At 41.0% G+C, this 19,371-nt stretch overlaps 1 protein-coding gene across 1 annotated transcript in view; it reads left to right on the top strand.

Annotated features, from left to right (window-relative positions):
• The first annotated feature begins 214 nt into the window (after nt 1-214).
• kcnk9 (potassium channel, subfamily K, member 9) overlaps nt 215-19,371 on the top strand; it is a 128,720-nt gene continuing 109,563 nt past the window's right edge. The window contains exon 1 of the mRNA XM_034161393.1: nt 215-895. Coding sequence (XP_034017284.1) covers nt 298-895 — 598 coding nt within the window. The 5' untranslated portion in view covers nt 215-297. The remainder of the gene's footprint in view (nt 896-19,371) is intronic.

Below are 19,371 nucleotides of genomic sequence, written 5' to 3'. Positions count from 1 at the left end.
GCACATCTGTGAGGAGGATGTCTGCTGTTTTAAGGATTTCACGGAGAGAAAATCGATTTGTTTCTTTTTATTGTAGTCATATGTGTGACGAGGCGACCGCGAACAGGTTGGCGCGCAGCTGAAACTTGAAGACGTGTGGAAACATGGCCAGTTTTAGGAAACTTTAATCTTCTCTGCCCGTCACCATCAAAGCGAAAAAAGATAAGATTTTCCTCATCTGTTTAAAGAAAAAGAAGTTCAGAGGAGTTGGTTTGAGGAGGACGCAGAACGGGAGGAGATCTTTGGAGCTGTTTGTTGATGGCACTGCGCACCGGGAGGACTTGGTTTGGGCAGGTTTTGCGCAGGGTCTCCCGGCTGCAGGGCTCCTGGTCCAGGCGATCCAGCAGTCTCTTGTGTCTCTCTGTGAACCAGGAGCAGGATCCAGGAGTGTGTCAGCAGCACAAGGCGGGGGGTCTCCACCGCTGCTCCGAGCCCGGCGGCTGCCGACACCGGAGCGCACCTTTCTGCGCCTCCGCCTGCAGGAGCTGTCCGTACGGCTTTCCCCACGCTTGCTGCGCCTTCCCGAAGAACTCGAGGGGACATGAGCCCCTCGGTCGCCGCTTCCTGTTGGCCATGAAGCGGCAAAACGTGCGGACCTTGTCCCTGATCATTTGCACGTTTACATACCTGCTGGTAGGCGCCGCCGTGTTTGACGCCCTGGAGTCCGACTTCGAGATGCGGGAAAAGGAGCAGTTGGAAGCCGAGGAGAAGCGTCTCCAGGGGAAATATAACATTAGCGAGGATGATTACCGCAAACTGGAGACCATCATCATGGAGGCAGAGCCCCACAGAGCCGGGGTGCAGTGGAAATTCGCAGGCTCGTTTTACTTTGCCATCACGGTTATAACCACCATAGGTGAGTGTCACACAGCTGAACGCACAGTTACATGTTCAAGGCCCAGACTGGGCTGTACGCCAAACCAGCGCTCAGACCTTCGTGTGAAGTTTTCGAGCAACATGTTGCAGCAGCGCCACAGAGTCCGACTCCGTGAGCGCGCACCGTGCGTACTTGTGTCCACCTCACACTGGAGGCTTTAAGGTTTTTCCTTGTGGGATTTGAACTGTGCATTTGGGAGGTCAGCACTTTGCTGCAGGAACGTGGTGCTGAAAAGGACAGCTCCTCTGTCACTCCACAGCCGCTGCGCAGGCTTTTATTCTGAAATGATCCCCGGGTCACAACACGGGCGTGTGAGTGGATAGAATACTTCTTTTCACGTTTCCCCTCTTCGTTCCTCCCAGTTCCGGCAGCGTGACGCCGTTTTGGATGATGCATTTGCATCACAAGAGGATGGATGGAAAAGCAGCTCCTCCGGGTTTAAGCTCCACCCTGATCCCATTGAATCCAAATGATATCAAATCACTTTAGGCTGTAATTCTAACCATTATAAGAGTTTGAATTCATTCTTTAAGGCGAGTGCAAAACTCCTTGTGCACCGCGCAAATGGCATTTAAATTTATGTGGGACAACGCAAAAGTAAATGAATCAGGATTCACGATACAAACTTGTTTTAAATTATGGACTTTTATCGAAAACACAAAGCAAATATTTGTAATATGACTGAGTGGAATTAAACTATGAAACACCAAATAATGAATTGCAGGCAGTCCACCAACTGCTTCATTAAATGATCACTTTTACAGCCAGTCAGTGAACACCACATAAGTATAGAGCTCAGTGTGTTTGACATTCAGGTCATGTGGGTTTATTTTAACTTTGTGATCAAAGGGAATAATTTTTAAAGAAAGGAGCCAGTTTCTGTTTCTTTCTTTCTTTCTTCTTTCTTTCTTTTTTTTTTCCTAGTTGTTGTATATGCAGTACTTTATACGGAGGTAATGCACAACAGCCCCCCCCCCAAAAAAAAGCCCAGAAAAAAAAAAAGATGATTTTTAAGTTAAATGAACTCTGTGTTTCTCAGGTGTCTCAGTGTCACTCTGTCTTTCTCTCTCTCTTTGTAAGAAGTCACCAGGTTTGTTCAGGAGTTTTGGACAGTTTCTAGGTTACTGCAACACGATCTTCAATACTGTAATATTCACTTTCTCTGAAGTGCTCTGATGTACTGCAGCTGATCACGAACATGACTAAAAAACAATCAATGCTTCATAGTCGTGTTAACAAATAATGATAAAAAACTAGAAATGTTCTGAAAAGTAGAAGACCAGTTTTAAACCAACTGACGCCCCCCAATCCCCCCCCCCCCCCCCTCCACACACACAGAGGAGGGAGGAGGTCATGTGACCACTCTGTCGATGATTTTGACAAAATCTTGATGGGAGCAAATACATGTGTCGGGAAAGAGATAAATTTCAGAGAGAAAAACAGATCTGCCTGAAAAAAAAAGTTTATTTATTTATTTATGAACAAGAATCCACCTTATGATGTCAGAGAGATTTATGGTTTTTGGCTCTGTGATGTTTTCTAAGTCCAGCAGCACACATGGCAGCAGATTCTTCAGAGTTAATTTAAATCACATATAAACTTTTTAATTGTATCACATTTTGGACACTTGCAGCTTTATTTTATGACATGTTAAATTGGATTTTACTTTCAACACTATTCAGATTTAAAGTTTGCTGTATTTTCCGGAGTATAAGTCACATTTGTTAAAAATTCCTCTTAAAGAGGAAAAGCCCACGTTTAAGTGGTATTGAGTATAAGTCACACATTTTTTAAAGTATTATCAGCTCATTAATTTGAGATTTTTGTGCCTTGGTGTTGTGGACTTTTCATTATCAGCATTTATTCTTTTATTATTGGAGTTTCTTTTATTTATTGCTTTGATTCCTGTGAAATAAAAAGTTACTATATATGACAAAAGTTACGATAATTATTATTATGAATAATAATCACGTGATTTTTCAGTATATAAGTCACACCTGAGTATAATTTGCAGGACCTCCCAAAGTTGTAAAAAACTTACTTATTCTCCAGAAAATATAGTAATTGTTTGGGTGTTACTTATACAACCCCAATTCCAATGAAGTTGGGATGTTGTGTAAAATGTAAATAAAAACAGAATACAATGAATTTTCAAATCCTCTTCAACCTATATTCAACTGAATACACCACAAAGACAAGATTTAATGTTCAAACTGATAAACTTTATTGTTTTTGTGCAAATATTGCTCATTTTCAAATGGATGCCTGCAACAGGTTTCAAAAAAGCTGGGACAATGGTATGTTTACCACTGTGTTACACTAATAGGACACTAATTGTTGAAGCTTTTTAGGTGGAATTCTTTCCCATTCTTGCTTGATGTATGACTTCAGTTGTTCAACAGTCCGGGGTCTCCATTGTATTTTGCGCTTCATAATGCGCCACACATTTTCAGTGGGCAACAGGTCTGGACTGCAGGCAGGCCAGTCTAGTACCTGCACTCTTTTACTACGAAGCCACGCTGTTGTAACACGTGCAGAATGTGGCTTGGCATTGTCTTGCTGAAATAAGCAGGGACGTCCCTGAAAAAGACGTTACTTGGATGGCAGCATGTGTTGCTCCAAAACCTGGATGTACCTTTCAGCATTAATGGTGCCATCACAGATGTGTAAGTTGTCCATGCCATGGGCACTAACACACCCCCATACCATCACAGATGCTGGCTTTTGAACTTTGCGCTGGTAACAATCTGGATGGTATTTTTCCGCTTTTGTCCGGAGGACACGACATCCATGATTTCCAAAAACAATTTGAAATGTGGACTCATCAGACCACAGCGCACTTTTCCACTTTGCGTCTGTCCATTTCAAATGAGCTCGGGCCAAGAGAAGGCGGCAGTGTTTCTAGATGTTGTTGATGTCTGGCTTTCGCTTTGCATGGTAGAGTTTTAACTTGAACTTGTAGATATAGCGACGAACTGTGTTAACTGACAATGGTTTTCTGAAGTGTTCCTGAGCCCACGCGGTAAGATCCTTTACACAGTGATGTCGTTTTTTAATTCAGTGCCGCCTGAGGGAATGAAGGTCATGGGCATTCAGTGTTGGTTTTCGGCCTTGCCACTTACGTGTAGAAAGTTGTCCAGATTTTCTGAATATTCTGATTATATTATGGACTGTAGATGATGGAATCCTTAAATTCCTTGCAACTGAACGTTGAGAAACATTGTTCTTAAACTGTTGGACTATTTTTTTCATGCAGTTGTTCACAAAGTGGTGATCCTCACCCCATCTTTGCTTGTGAATGGCTGAGCCTTTTGGGGATGCTCCTTTTATACACAATCATGACACTCACCTGTTTCCAAGCAGGTGTTCTTTGAGCATTCATCAACTTTCCCAGTCTTTTGTTGCCCCATCCCAACTTTTTTGAAACATGTTGCAGGCATCCATTTCAAAATGAGCAAATATTTGCACAAAACAATAAAGTTTATTAGTTTGAACATTAAGTATCTTGTCTTTGTGGTGTATTCAGTTGAATATAGGTTGAAGAAGATTTGCAAATCATTGTATTCTGTTTTTATTTACATTTTACACAACGTCCCAACTTCATTGGAACTGGCGTTGTAGGAATACCACAAACAGAGCCTTGAGGTTGGGTTTGAACCCACAACTTTCTGGTTAAAGCATATTGCAGCACAGACACTGTGAACTCTCAGACAACAGAGAATTTTTGTTTCTCACCTTAACTCCACATGTGGAGTTAAAAATTACACTTCCAGACAATTAAATTACACTCATAGAGAGTTGAATCAACACTGATACGTCAAGTCTGGGAAACAAACTCCAACACAGTGGGCACAGTTTCATACTGAGAGTGTTAAGATAACACTGGTAGAGTAAACCACTCCACGTTTTGCTGTCTGGTTAGAAACAGGCAAAATTTGGCAAACTGGATAACAACGATGACGACAACAACAACAATAATAATAATACAAGCAAAGCGACATGCAGCAGCGCAAAGCTCGCTCATGGTACAGGGAGTCCCAAAAAGGAAGTGCCAAATTTTGAGTCCACAGTGAAACAGGAAATGTCAAACACTTCCTGGATCGACACTTCCTGGATTGACAGATGAGATCTTGTGGAATCTCACGGGAACTCAGTGGCAAGTTCACACTGAAACAGGAAGTGCCAAATTTGGAGTCCACAGTGAAACAGGAAATGTCAACACTTCCTGGATTGACAGATGATCTTGTGGAATCTCACGGGAACTCAGTGGCAAGTTCACACTGAAACAGGAAGTGCCAAATTTTGAGTCCACAATGAAACAGGAAATGTCAAATGTTGAACACTTCCTGGCATGGGTGGAGCTAGAGCGGAGGCCAAGGTTGCACTGGACTCCCCTGGAATGTGATTGGACACAGATGATTGACATGTCATGGGACCGCACGTCTGTTTGAAAAGAGCTGCATTTTGAAATCAGTGACACATATTGACTGCTAGGTTCCTCCTGTACAGTAGTTGGTGCTGTGTACCACAAAAGTTCTAATCCACCTTAGTAGAAGAAGAAAATATTTGACTAAGATTTGAACTGAACACGTCATTTGAACCATGGACTTCTAATGACACCAAAGTTATATTGGTGAGTCGACCATATTTTATGCCAGAAATGAGGTTCAGGTTGTTAAAAGCAGCATTTCTCCTTTAATTTGGATTGTCTTATATATACACGTGTTTCTCCAGTGATTATAAATGAGCAGGCAGTTGTTGATTCATGAGATATAGCGTGAAGACACTCAGGTTGAAAGAAATACAGGTAAATACAGGTAATTTACTCCTCCTCTGTTCTGTATAAAACCTGTGTAACCTCTTAATTTTGCTGTCTGAATGACACACCAGTGACACAACTTTAGATAAATAAATCTAAAGTTATCTTCCTTAAACTCAAACTGAAAGAAAATCTCTCCAACTTGATATAAATTAATTAAAAATATAAAATCCAGCTTCCCGATGAAGTGGTGTAGAGGAGGATTTGAAAGTTAGCTAAAATTTGACAGAAAGTACATTTGAGATGAAAGACTAGATTTGATGTTTTAGTGAAAGAAACTTTTGTATTTATTCATAATTGATGTAAATAAAATCCAAGACATATTCAGTGACTTGGAAATGTTCATGTTTCCATCCCCTGACTTGTCTGAAGAAAACTGGTAATAAAACTGATTATTATTTACAGGTTTTATTAAGTTTTAGGGATTTGCTTTCAGTTTGCGTTTGAGGAAGATAATTTTAGAATTTTTTTATTGTTTATATTTTTGTATTTCTTGTATTTGAAATGGCATAAACAAATTAAAATGTGTGAAATTCCAAGTGTTTCAATACTTTTGGAGGGCACAGTATCCTAACCTTATGATGAGTGCAAATGAGGGTGGTATTATTACTGTTTTGTTTAAGAAGGTTTAATTTTCATTTGCTGCACTTTGTGTCAAATCATAGTCATATCGTATATCAGATTGATATGACAATACTGAGATACGATAATTTGGCCATATTGTACAGCCCTACTGTCAACTAGCTGAAAACTTTGAACATTAATTTCCATCTACATTTAAAAACAAAACAAATGCTGAAAGTGGCAGGGGTTAAGAGGGCTGTAATTACGGTGAAGGTAAAATAGGAGGAAAAATGCTTAAAATGGTGGGGGACTGAAAGGTTTAAGCCATGCTAATGCTCCCCTGAAGCATTTGCACAAAAAAAGTGTGAAGGACCTAAATGACATGGTGAGATGCTGAATTGCTTCACTCATTCATGTTTGAGACATATACATATTAATAATAAATAAATTTAACAGATACTCAATATTGAAACAACAGAGAGGCAGAGGAAGCAGAAAACATTAAAGCTGTATGGCCTTTCAAATAAAAAAAAAAACTGACCAAACTGAGTTCCTACTGAAATCCAAGCATAATAATGTCAGCTTATTTTTGAAACATGTTGCGAAATCACAGCTCATTTTAATGAAGAGAACATCTTTATTGGGGGGGGTTCCACAGTGCTTTGGACAGCAGGAGGAAACGTGTGTGTGCATGCATGAGGTTTTGAGAGGACCTTTGACCTGACCCACTTGCTTGATGCATATTCATGCGGCATGCACACTAACATCTGTAAGAATCTGCAAATAATTTCAGAGGTGTTATCTGGTTTAACAAACAGTGTTTTTAGATTTAAAAGTGCTTATTTCCCCCAAAGTTTTACAAAATATGAGAAATATGTTAGATTTCTCCAAAAATAAGCTGTTTTTGAGCATTTTCACCATCTTTGTTTATTTTGTTGGAGCGAGCAGTCAGCTGACATCACATTGCCTTTCTTTGCTCTGATTAGCTGTCTTTCCCAGCATCCCTCCTGCAGATCAGGGAAGCCCCCCACATGATCTATGACATCGCTACCAATATAGCGCACGGTGTCTGATCGCCTGATTTCTCTCCCCTTCAAGGGGGCGAAATTCAAAATTGTTTCCAGACGCTCAAATTTTGATCATATTGGCAAAATCATATTATGACTTGCTTATTTAAATGCTAATAAATACAAGTATTGTGGGTGCCAAAGAAAATTCTGTTTATGACTGAATCTGAAAAGAAATCCAGAGGCTGTATAGCTTTAAGACTACTTTAAGAATGTGCAAAGTCAGTAATATAATATATAGATCATGTAAGGAGAGTTAAAAAAAAAAAAAAGTGAAAACACCATCTAAATATTCTTTAACTCCAAATAGGTTCCCACAGATGTTGAGAAATATCATAGGTATGATTTAACTGAGGAAACACAATTTTACTTTGATTAGTTCAGCAGACGATTGGAGTTCAAACTTTAAATCTTTGAGATGAATCATGCTGCCGTGCTCCCAACTTCCTTTTCCTCAGATGGAACATTTCCTCCAAAAATAATGAAACTTTTATTTATTTATTTATTGCCTTCGTGCACACATAACAATAGATTTTCAATTGATTATTTTTGCCAACAAAAACCAAAAAGCGGTTAATCCAGCTTTGTGCAAAATGAAACTCGGCTGCAAAGATAAGGAAACAGCCTGTCCCATGTCAACTCAGAGCTGTTTGTGGAAACTAATTAAATTTAGTGTCATCACAACGGGGACTGTAAAAATAAGGCACACAGATAAGTATTAAGATACGCTGTGCCACGCTTCCTTTTTTTTCTGTTAACAGCACACTATAACACAAGAACAGCCAAATACTCCAGAAATAATGTGGCAGCACAGTCAAACACACAGAGGAGCATTAAATGACTTTGAATCTGAACAGATGACTTCACTTTGACACCGTTTTGGACAAATAATAACACGTTCAGTGTCAATTACTATTAGTGGAAGCTCGGCAGTGGAGCAGAAATTATAGAAGTACTAGTTTATTGTTCGTGGGGATCCACGGGCTCTAGATTGGGTGTGTTTATAAAACTGGTAGCTGACATTTTTCAAGGGTGGGAAGATGTTAGGTAAAGTTTCTATAAAGAGTTGGAATGGAGTGTGAGTCCAGAATGTAAATATCAATGTCCATTGTTAACTGTTTTAGCTAATAGCTGTAGTTTCTCCAAAAATATTACTCCTATCAACTTCCTGTTTTGGCGGCATTCATCCTTGACCCAAAATACATAAACATATCAAACAGCAAATGTCAGCTCTCCCCGGTTTGTCCGTGATTGAAGTTATGCACATGTAAGCACAACCACACCACTACACTTGCCTTTTAATATATAGATTACTGCCTCCTGCTGGAATAGTGTGCGAGTCCAGAATTGATCAATGTCCACCTGTTCACTGTTGTTAGCTAATACCGCTAATTTCTCCAAACATGTTCGTCCTATCAACGTTCCGTTTTAACAGTGTTCATCCTTGAACCAAAATACACTGAAAAAATATAAATTCAACACTTTCTTTCAGCTCCAGTTTTCATGAGCTGAACTCAAAGATTTAAAACATTTTCTATATCACAAAATACCTATTTGTCTCAAATATTGTTCACAAATCTGTCTAAATTTGTGTTAGTGAGCACTTCTCCTTGCTGAGATAATCCGTCCCACCTCACAGGTGTGTCAGATCAAGATGCTGAGTAGACAGCATGATTATTGCACAGGTGTGCCTTAGGCTGGCCACAACAAAAGGCCACTTTGAAATATATATATATATATATATATATATATATATATATAATGTTTAGGTCTTTGAGTTCAGCTCATGAAAAATGGGAGCAAAAACAAAAGTGTTGCATTTATATTTTTGTTCAGTGTACATAAACATACTAAACAGTGAATGTCAGCTCTCCTCAGTTAATTCATGATCAAAGTTATAGGCAAGCGCGCGCACACACGCACACACACACACAACACACACACCACACACACACCACACACACACACACACACACCACACACACACACACACACACACACACACACACACACACACACCACACACACACAGAGGGGCCGCTTGGATATTAAAGGTGATAGAGAGAGGTTGAATAGGGCATTAATCCTTGTTCTGTGATGTGATATGTAGCCCAAAAAAAAAATTGGTTGGGACTGTAATGGCTCAGAACCTTTCCTAAAAGGCTCTCTGAAACAGCTGTTACTATGCTGGGTTTAGAATGCCTCATTTGCTTTTAATGGCGTCGTTTCGGAGCTTATTTGGCAACCTCATTATGAAATGCAGGTAGGTGTTGGCACTGATCGTTGCCGTTGTTTGATTGGCTGGCCTTGCTCTCACTGAAAATGCCGCTAAGAGGATTAGGAAAGTCTCTGGTTCAACTCAGACAGAATGAAAATGATCACTGATTCGCTCATTCGCTGTCAATTAAAAATGGATTCAGCCTCAGACAGATCATCCAATCATCATGCAGAAGCTGAGCGTCCGGGCCAGCCGAGGCCCGCCCACTGCCCCATAGACCCCAGACACGCAGAGCCTCCGATGGGCGGGACAAAGCCCAGCATTTATCCAATGACTCGTCTCATTTGCTGCACTTGGTCGCTATTGAAGTCTGTGGACGACGGTTTAAAGCACTGTGAAGCTGCGGGTTTGAGTGAGAGGAAATCCGCGTCGTTACCAGTGATAAGAAGCTGATTCTGAACAAAAGTTGAGCGCGTTGGAGCGAAAACGAGACGACAGTAATCTTCACTAACTTATTTAACAGATCACGTTTCAACATTGCTGTTGAGTGATAAATCTTGTTCCTCGCCCACCAACATGAAGTCATCCAGAGGCTGACTGTGACATAAAGTCCAGTCACAAAATAATGGATAATAAAAAAACGATCTGAAATAATTTAAAAGAAAAGAAAATGTGATACTTACAGGCTGTACCGTTTGCTGGGGTTGATTTTGTCGCAGAGTCGAACTGACCCGTCTGAGTAAAATGCAGACTGAAGCCAGCTCGAAATCGTGCAGGATTGTGAAACAGTCCTCCGTGAAATGCGCAAAGAAATAGTCGGGCGGTTGTATGTACTGGGGATGCGGTTAAAAATGAATAAAAGCCAGTGATCGCGTACATTGCTTTCTGTGGGAAGAATATGTAAGATCGTAGTCCGCTATGACAGCCTGGGAAGGTACACCTGGAGCTCGCCACTGCTCCTCTTCCAGTGGTAGGAGTGGGTGGGCACAACCTTATGAATAATTAATTTCGAAGGGGGGGTGTGTGTGGGGGGGCCTATTGGTGAAAAAGTGACGTAACTTTTCTCTCAAAACACGGATTGGCCTGTTTTCTAGGAGCAATTCAAAAAAGGAGAAATACTTGAAATAGAGGTTCTGAACTTGCTGGCACTATCGTGTGTTTTCCCCACAGCGGGGAGACTCTGAACTAACACCAAAACATGAAAAAGATGATTTTGATTCTTTATCCCCTTTAATATATAGATTTGTGACATTAATGGTAAAAACATCAGGACTATAAGGGGTTTGTGGGAAAAACAGAAACAGACACTATCGTTCATGAAAGTCATGGTAATATCTTATTAGTGGTAACAATGGTAGTAATATTCAGTGGTATGTAATACTTCTGATGCTTCACTTTAAAGTATCAATGGCACTATATATATATATATATATATATATATATATATATATATAGCAGGCGACATTGAAGGAAATTTGAAACTGCTGGCTAAGGCTAAGCGTAAATTTGTAAGATTGTAATTCACGTCGGCAGTAATGACACTCGGTTACGCCAATCGGAGGTCACTAAAATTAACATTGAATCGGTGTGTACTTTGCAAAAACAATGTCGGACTCTGTAGTTTTCTCTGGGCCCCTCCCCAATCGGACCGGGAGTGACATGTTTAGCCGCATGTTCTCCTTGAATTGCTGGCTGTCTGAGTGGTATCCAAAAATGAGGTGGGCTTCATAGATAATTGGCAAAGCTTCTGGGGAAAACCTGGTCTTGTTAGGAGAGACGGCATCCATCCCACTTTAGATGGAGCAGCTCTCATTTCTAGAAATCTGGCCAATTTTCTTAAATCCTCCAAAACCGTGACTATCCAGGGTTGGGACCAGGAAGCAGAGTTGTAGTCTTACACACCTCTCTGCAGCTTCTCTCCCCCTGCCATCCCCTCATTACCCCATCCCCGTAGAGACGGTGGCCTGCTCCCAGACCACCAATAACCAGCAAAAATCTATTTAAGCATAAAAATTCAAAAAGAAAAATATATAGCACCTTCAACTGCACCACAGACTAAAACCAGTTAAATGTGGTCTATTAAACATTAGGTCCTCTCTCTAAGTCCCTGTTGGTAAATGCATATAAAATTGATCAACATATTGATTTATTCCTGCCTTACAGAACCTGGTTACAGGCAGGATGATATGTTAGTTTAAATGAGTCAACACCCCCCGAGTCACACTAACTGTCAGAAATGCTCGTAGCACGGGCCGGGGCAGAGGAATTAGCAGCAATCTTCCATTCCAGCTTATTAATTAATCAAAAACCCAGACAGAGCTTTAAATTCATTTGAAGCTTGACTCTTAGTCTTGTCCATACCAAATTGGAAGTCCCAAAAAACCAGTTTTATTTGTTATTATCTATCATCCACCTGGTCGTTACTGTGAGTTTCTCTGTGAATTTTCAGACCTTTTGTCTGACTTAGTGCTTAGCTCAGATAAGATAATTATAGGGGCGATTTTAACATCCCACAGATGCTGAGAATGCAGCCTCAACACTGCATTATCTATTATTAGACTCAATTGGCTTTGCTCAAAATGTAAATGAGTCCACCCACCACTTAATCATATCTTAGATCTTGTTCTGACTTATGGTATGGAAATTGAAGACTTAACAGTATTCCCTGAAAACTCCCTTCTGTCTGATCATTTCTTAATAACATTTACATTTACTCTGATGGACTACCCAGCAGTGGGGAATAAGTTTCATTACACTAGAAGTCTTTCAGAAAGTGCTGTAACTAGGTTTAAGGATATGATTCCTTCTTATGTTCTCTAATGCCATATACCAACACAGGGCAGAGAGCTACCTAACTCTGTAAGTGAGATAGAGTATCTCGTCAATAGTTTTACATCCTCATTGAAGACAACTTTGGATGCTGTAGCTCCTCTGAAAAAGAGAGCCTTAAATCAGAAGTGCCTGACTCCGTGGTATAACTCACAAACTCGCAGCTTAAAGCAGATAACCCGTAAGTTGGAGAGGAAATGGCATCTCACTAATTTAGAAGATCTTCACTTAGCCTGGAAAAAGAGTCTGTTGCTCTATAAAAAAGCCCTCCGTAAAGGTAGGACATCTTACTACTCATCACTAATTGAAGAAAATAAGAAACAACCCCAGGTTTCTTTTCAGCACTGTAGCCAGGCTGACAAAGAGTCAGAGCTCTATTGAGCCGAGTATTCCTTTAACTTTAACTAGTAATGACTTCATGACTTTCTTTGCTAATAAAATTTAACTATTAGAGAAAAAATTACTCATAACCATCCCAAAGACGTATCGTTATCTTTGACTGCTTTCAGTGATGCCGGTATTTGGTTAGACCTCTTCTCTCCGATTGTTCTGTCTGAGTTATTTTCATTAGTTACTTCCTCCAAACCATCAACATGTCTATTAGACCCCATTCCTACCAGGCTGCTCAGGAAGCCCTACCATTAATTAATGCTTCGATCTTAATATGATCAATTCTATCTTTATTAGTTGGCTATGTACCACAGGCTTTAAGGTGGCAGTAATTAAACCATTACTTAAAAAAGCCATCACTGACCCAGCTATCTTAGCTAATTATAGCCAATCTCCAACCTTCCCTTTCTCTCAAAAATTCTTGAAAGGGTAGTTGTAAAAACAGCTAACTGATCGTCTGCAGAGGAATGGTCTATTTGAAAGAGTTTCAGTCAGGTTTCAGAATTCATCATAGTACAGAAACAGCATTAGTGAAGGTTACAAATGATCTTCTTATGGCCTCAGACAGTGGACTCATCTCTGTGCTTGTTCTGTTAGACCTCAGTGCTGCTTTGATACTGTTGACCATAAAATTTTATTACAGAGATTAGAGCATGCCATAGGTATTAAAGGCACTGCGCTGCGGTGGTTTGAATCATATTTATCTAATAGATTACAATTTGTTGATGTAAATGGGGGAATCTTCTTCACAGACTAAGGTTAATTATGGAGTTCCACAAGGTTCTGTGCTAGGACCAATTTATTCACTTTATACATGTTTCCTTAGGCAGTATATTAGACAGCATTGCTTAAATTTTCATTGTTACGCAGATGATACCCGGCTTTATCTATCCATGAAGCCAGAGGACACACACCAATTAGCTAAACTGCAGGATTGTCTACAGACATAAAGACATGGATGACCTCTAATTTCCTGCTTTAAACTCAAATAAAACTGAAGTTATTGTAGTTGGCCCCACAAATCTTAGAAAACATGGGTGTCTAACCAGATCCTTACTCTGGATGGCATTACCCTGACCTCTAGTATACTGTGAGAAATCTTGGAGTCATTTTTGATCAAGATATGTTATTCAGTGCGCATATTAAACAAATATGTAGGACTGCTTTTTGTATTTGCGCAATATCTCTAAAATTAGAAAGGTCTTGTCCTCAGAGTGATGCTGAAAAACTAATTCATGCATTTATTTCCTCTAGGCTGGACTATTGTAATTCATTATTATCAGGTTGTCCTAAAAGTTCCCTGAAAAAGCCTTCAGTTAATTCAAAATGCTGCAGCTAGAGCTGACGGGGACTAGAAGGAGAGAGCATATCTCACCCATATTGGCCTCTCTTCATTGGCTTCCTGTTAATTCTAGAATAGAATTAAAATTCTTCTTCTTACTTATAAGGTTTGAATAATCAGGTCCCATCTTATCTTAGGGACCTCGTAGTACCATATCACCCCAATAGAGCGCTTCGCTCTCAGACTGCAGGCTTACTTGTAGTTCCTAGGGTTTGTAAGAGTAGAATGGGAGGCAGAGCCTTCAGCTTTCAGGCTCCTCTCCTGTGGAACCAGCTCCCAATTCAGATCAGGGAGACAGACACCCCTCTCTACTTTTAAGATTAGGCTTAAAACTTTCCTTTTTGCTAAGCTTATAGTTAGGGCTGGATCAGGTGACCCTGAACCATCCCTTAGTTATGCTGCTATAGACTTAGACTGCTGGGGGGGTTCCATGATGCACTGTTTCTTTCTCTTTTTGCTCTGTATGCACCACTCTGCATTTAATCATTAGTGATTGATCTCTGCTCCCCTCCACAGCATGTCTTTTTCCTGGTTCTCTCCCTCAGGCCCCAACCAGTCCCAGCAGAAGACTGCCCCTCCCTGAGCCTGGTTCTGCTGGAGGTTTCTTCCTGTTAAAAGGGAGTTTTTCCTTCCCACTGTTGCCAAGTGCTTGCTCACAGGGGGTCGTTTTGACCGTTGGGGTTTTTCCGTAATTATTGTATGGCCTTGCCTTGCAATATAAAGCGCCTTGGGCAACTTTTTGTTGTGATTGGCGCTATATAAATAAAATTGATTTGATTTGATTTGATTAATCGTCGATCGTCTGTCGACCATCACCATTTCATGAACAAGGTCAATGTTTTTCTAGGTTGTGGCTGTTGCAGGCCGCCCAGACCTTGGGTCGTCTTCAAGGCTCTCTCTGCCCCTCTTAAATTCAGCTGCCCACTTCTGCACTGTAGATATGGAGGGAGCTTCATCCCCTAATGTAGCAACCATATCCCATGAAGTCCTTGGGCTTTATCCCCCTTCTTACGCAGGTACTTAATCACACCGAGATGCCAGATTTTTGTCCATTTTTTGGGGCCGTTTCCCTCTACCACGAACTTTCAAACTTGGCTATGAACCACAAGCTACCTCACAACCTGGAAGAAAAAAACACAGTTAGTCATCAGAAGAGTTGAACTTATTGCATGCCAAGTTTCATTGAAATGGCATTTCTCCTTCTTGGTGAGCCTTAGAACTTTTCAGCCTACCTTCGTACAATAATTTCAGCTTCCCTCAAAAACAACCTGGTCTACTACAGTCCACTGCTGATGACATACTAGTAGACATATTGGTGTGTGAGTCATAACTTCCCAGGCATCTGTCGATCTCAAGGCCGAGGACCCAGAAACACGAATGTCACTGCTGAGATCAGTAAATGTTTCTATTCACCATATAACAGATCCACTTCTGATGGCTGAGTCCAGGAGTCATTAAAAACCCGGATCTTACTCTTGATACAGGGAAACCAACAAAACCAGACTCTGAGTCTTCCCTCAGCTTCTCAAGTGGTCCATCAGGGCATCTGTTGTTCTTGCTATGACCACAGCATGGTTGCCAAAATAAACAGCGGTAAACTTGGACTCCACCACCCTGCCTGCCACCCAGTCCTAGAAGCATTGAACAGTGTAGGTGTTGGAACAACATCCATAGTTGAAAATTGTTTTTTTCCCCGGCTCTTTACATTACCTGGGGATACTACACTCACTGGATGAATAACAACAACTCTTGGGGATCCAGAGCCCCACAAATTCTCAGGTTGTCCCAGAGAACAGATTGATCAATTAATCAAACAGTTTTGCATAAATCAACATAGGCTGTGAAGAAGCTCCATGAGTTCTTGCAGGGCTAGAACGCAGTAGATGGTTGACGTCTTGGGGTGTGAAGCCCAACTATTCTGGTCACTGAGAAGCAAATACTGGGACTGAATCCTGTTCAGAATGATCCTTGCAAGAACCTTTCCTGGCACAGAGAGCAGTGTATACTTCTGTAGATGTCCTTTTCCCCATCAGTGGGGGACGATCCCTGTCTCCTAGACTGAAACTGAGATTGTTTTCAGAACATAGAGAGCAGCATCTCCATGCACTTGGATGAGCTCAGCTGTGATACCGCAGACCTCTGTAGCTTTCACTGCTATCAGTTGTTTCACTGTCTTTGTGGTCTTGTGTATTTGGTGGCTCCCAGCTGACTGAAGAATCAGCCACAAAGAACCCTGGCAATAGAACGTCCACAATACTCAAAGCAACCAGTCCAATGGGGGCAGTAGAGTTATCTGCTAGGACCGAGCTGTTGCCCACCATGACTGCAATGGTACAAGGTGGATGTCTGGGAGAGATGAAGTGCTTTGATTCCTTGTAAGCAGACTGGGCATCACAAGCCACAGATGATAAGTCATCTCACAGATTCCGCCAATGATGCCTCCTTGTCACCCAGACTTCTCTGGATGATATTCAGAGCCATCAAATACCCGCCTCCCATGCACATTGCTGATTCTAATGCAAGCCCTGGCAACTACTCCCACTTGAGGTCATTTGTTGTGTCCAAGTCTGGAAGTTCTCCAACCAGACTGCAGTCAAACCCCCTGATAACTAAGTTAATGTTATATATGGACCTAAAAAGTTAAAACATCATACCATCATTTGGGAAAAATGTGTGCATGTCCCTGTGGTTCCCCGGCAACAAACCGTGGTATGTGGATGAATGGTGAACCTGAAAGGTTACCCTTAAAGGGTTTATTTTTTCACAGAGGTCAAGGTCATTAGGGTTAAAAGGTCAAAATTTAGATTTTTTTTCTTTAGATTTTTTTGCTTTGCACAAAACTACACACTCTCTCTCTCTTTCACACTCACACAACACACACACACACACACACACACACACACACACACACACACACACACACACACACACAACACACACACACACACACACACACACACACACACACAGAGGTAGGCTCTGGAACTACCCATGCAAGGACAGTTTTGCGAAAGGTCAATTAGTGGGGCCAAGGTCATTTGGGTCAATGAGTAAAAATGAACAATGAAGTTTTTCACTCTGATTTGCACTAACCTTGGCATACATATTGGAAATATGTTCTAGAACTGCCCAGGGAAGGTCAAGTTTGCCAAAAGTCAATCATTGGGGTCAAAGGTGAAAACTGACCCTTTTCGCACTGACTTGTAGAAAATCCAGCACACATATGGAGGTGGTTTCTTCAATTGCCCATGCAAGGTCAATTTTGCCAAAGGTCAATATTTGGGGTCAAGGTCATTGGGGTCAAAAGGTGAGGATTTTAAGTTTTTTCACATTACACCAAATGTGGCACACATTTGGACGTGGATTCCACAGTTCCCTGGCCTACTCCTCCCAGGTCCTTCTGTCAATTTCTATGACACTTAATATGTCATTGAAGGTTGACTCCAAAACTGCCCTCAATGAATTCATTTTGACAAAGGTCAATGTCAAGGAGTTTAATTTTCGATTTGTTTTGGACCAAATGTTGTACACACTTGGGCAAATTCTGGAATTGTGTCAGCAAGGTCAGCCAGAGGTCAATCACTCTGTTGAAGATCAAGGTCACTGAGGTCAAATAACAGGTTGACAGAGCCCTTACTGTCTTCAGTGCCACGATAACTATGACTTTGTGCCGATAGATTGAATTGAACGTTCTCATGCTTCCTTGTGTGTGCACTTTCAGTGCCCCCCCCCCCGAGCACAATATTGATTATGAGTAATTGGTTGAAGATGCACCTGTGGTTACTATTAAATACTAATAAAGTCTTTCTCTTGCTCACGTGACCTTTTACCTTGCTTGAAAAGACTTAACATGCAGGAGTCAGTTTCAGATAAGTTGCTCCTTCTCATGCTTCCAGGTTTTGGATTTATGAGTTGCTCTAATTCTCTTTAATACTGGATGAATTTTGCTTCTTTCCTCGTCTCGACAAAAAGAAGTTAACACGTGGTCTGACGGGTGCTTACTGGAAAGTGGTTGGAGGCATCTGCCCTCATTGGTTGTTGTCGATTTTTTTCGCTTTTAAGGAGCGTCCCCCCAGTGGGAACTTGACGGAGGTCTCGGTGGATCAATGTGAATGTGGTGCCGTTGCTCTGCAGGAGTCACCGGCGGTTGTGAAGCTGACTGCTCTGTTTTCATTCTTTACACTCCACTCAAAAGTCCTGTAATGCGACAGGAAGTAAACCAGAATAGTACTTAGATTGCTCTTCCAGCAGGTGCCATCACTATCCCCACCCGCTGATGGAGGGTGGCTGTCAGAATGTTGACACCTTTGATTTCATTTGGATTTTGATTCAAACAGTGTGTGACTTACTCTACTGTGGACTACACAGACACAGTATATCTTTACGATGTTTTGTGCATGTGTCTTGCTCTGTGAAACTGTTGCATCTCCTTATATTTATAAAGTGATGACAGTACTCACGACTCAAAGTATATCTGATGAATTTTCACCATGGTGGTTGAAAGCTGCTTTCCAGAAATATGACCAAAAACAAAAAAGCAGATTTAGAAGCTAAACATTCCTCTAAACAAGAACATAGCTGGACTAGAATCCACAAACATCTGGTGTTTCCCACATAGAGAGCTGATAAAGGACTACTGTTATTCCCAAAATTTAAAGGAAGCCTTTTGTTCCCGGTGCTACCTGGTTACTTAATGGACCACTTATTACGGACCACTTGTTATTGGCCATGTTATTTTGTAGGATTTCTCTCTGACATGATTTATACTCATCTATTACTATATGTCTGTTTGCACTATTGTATGCTGTATATCATGTTTTTAACAGTGTGCAATGTCTAGGATAAATGTCAGTGAGAAGCCAAATAGACACATTTCCGCTAAGTGGACAATAAGGTCTGCTCCCTTAGCTACCTAGTTATTGTACTTATGTATCCTGAAATGTTGCGTTAGTGTGACAAATATTGGTAGAAAAACTACATACAGCTACTTTAAGATTGCATAATGCTGTAATTCCAGGTGCAACCACCTGCTAGCCATTAGCATTGGCCGCTAGCTGCTGTGGATTTGCCCAGGTTTGTCCTTTCTGAGCTTTTTATTCCAAATACCTGAGACAACATGGCTCAATTAATTGTACTAACAGACCATCATAAAAGTCAGCGCTTCAGTATTTCCTTTGAGTGACTTTTTAGAATTCTTTAATTTGCATGTTAGCACCATTAGTACTA

The sequence above is a fragment of the Thalassophryne amazonica genome, chromosome 20 (assembly GCF_902500255.1).
Source record: "Thalassophryne amazonica chromosome 20, fThaAma1.1, whole genome shotgun sequence".
In the NCBI taxonomy this organism is placed as follows: Eukaryota; Metazoa; Chordata; class Actinopteri; order Batrachoidiformes; family Batrachoididae; genus Thalassophryne; species Thalassophryne amazonica.
The sequence above is the reverse complement of the archived record's forward strand: the minus strand, read 5'-3'. Positions and strand labels throughout refer to the sequence as shown.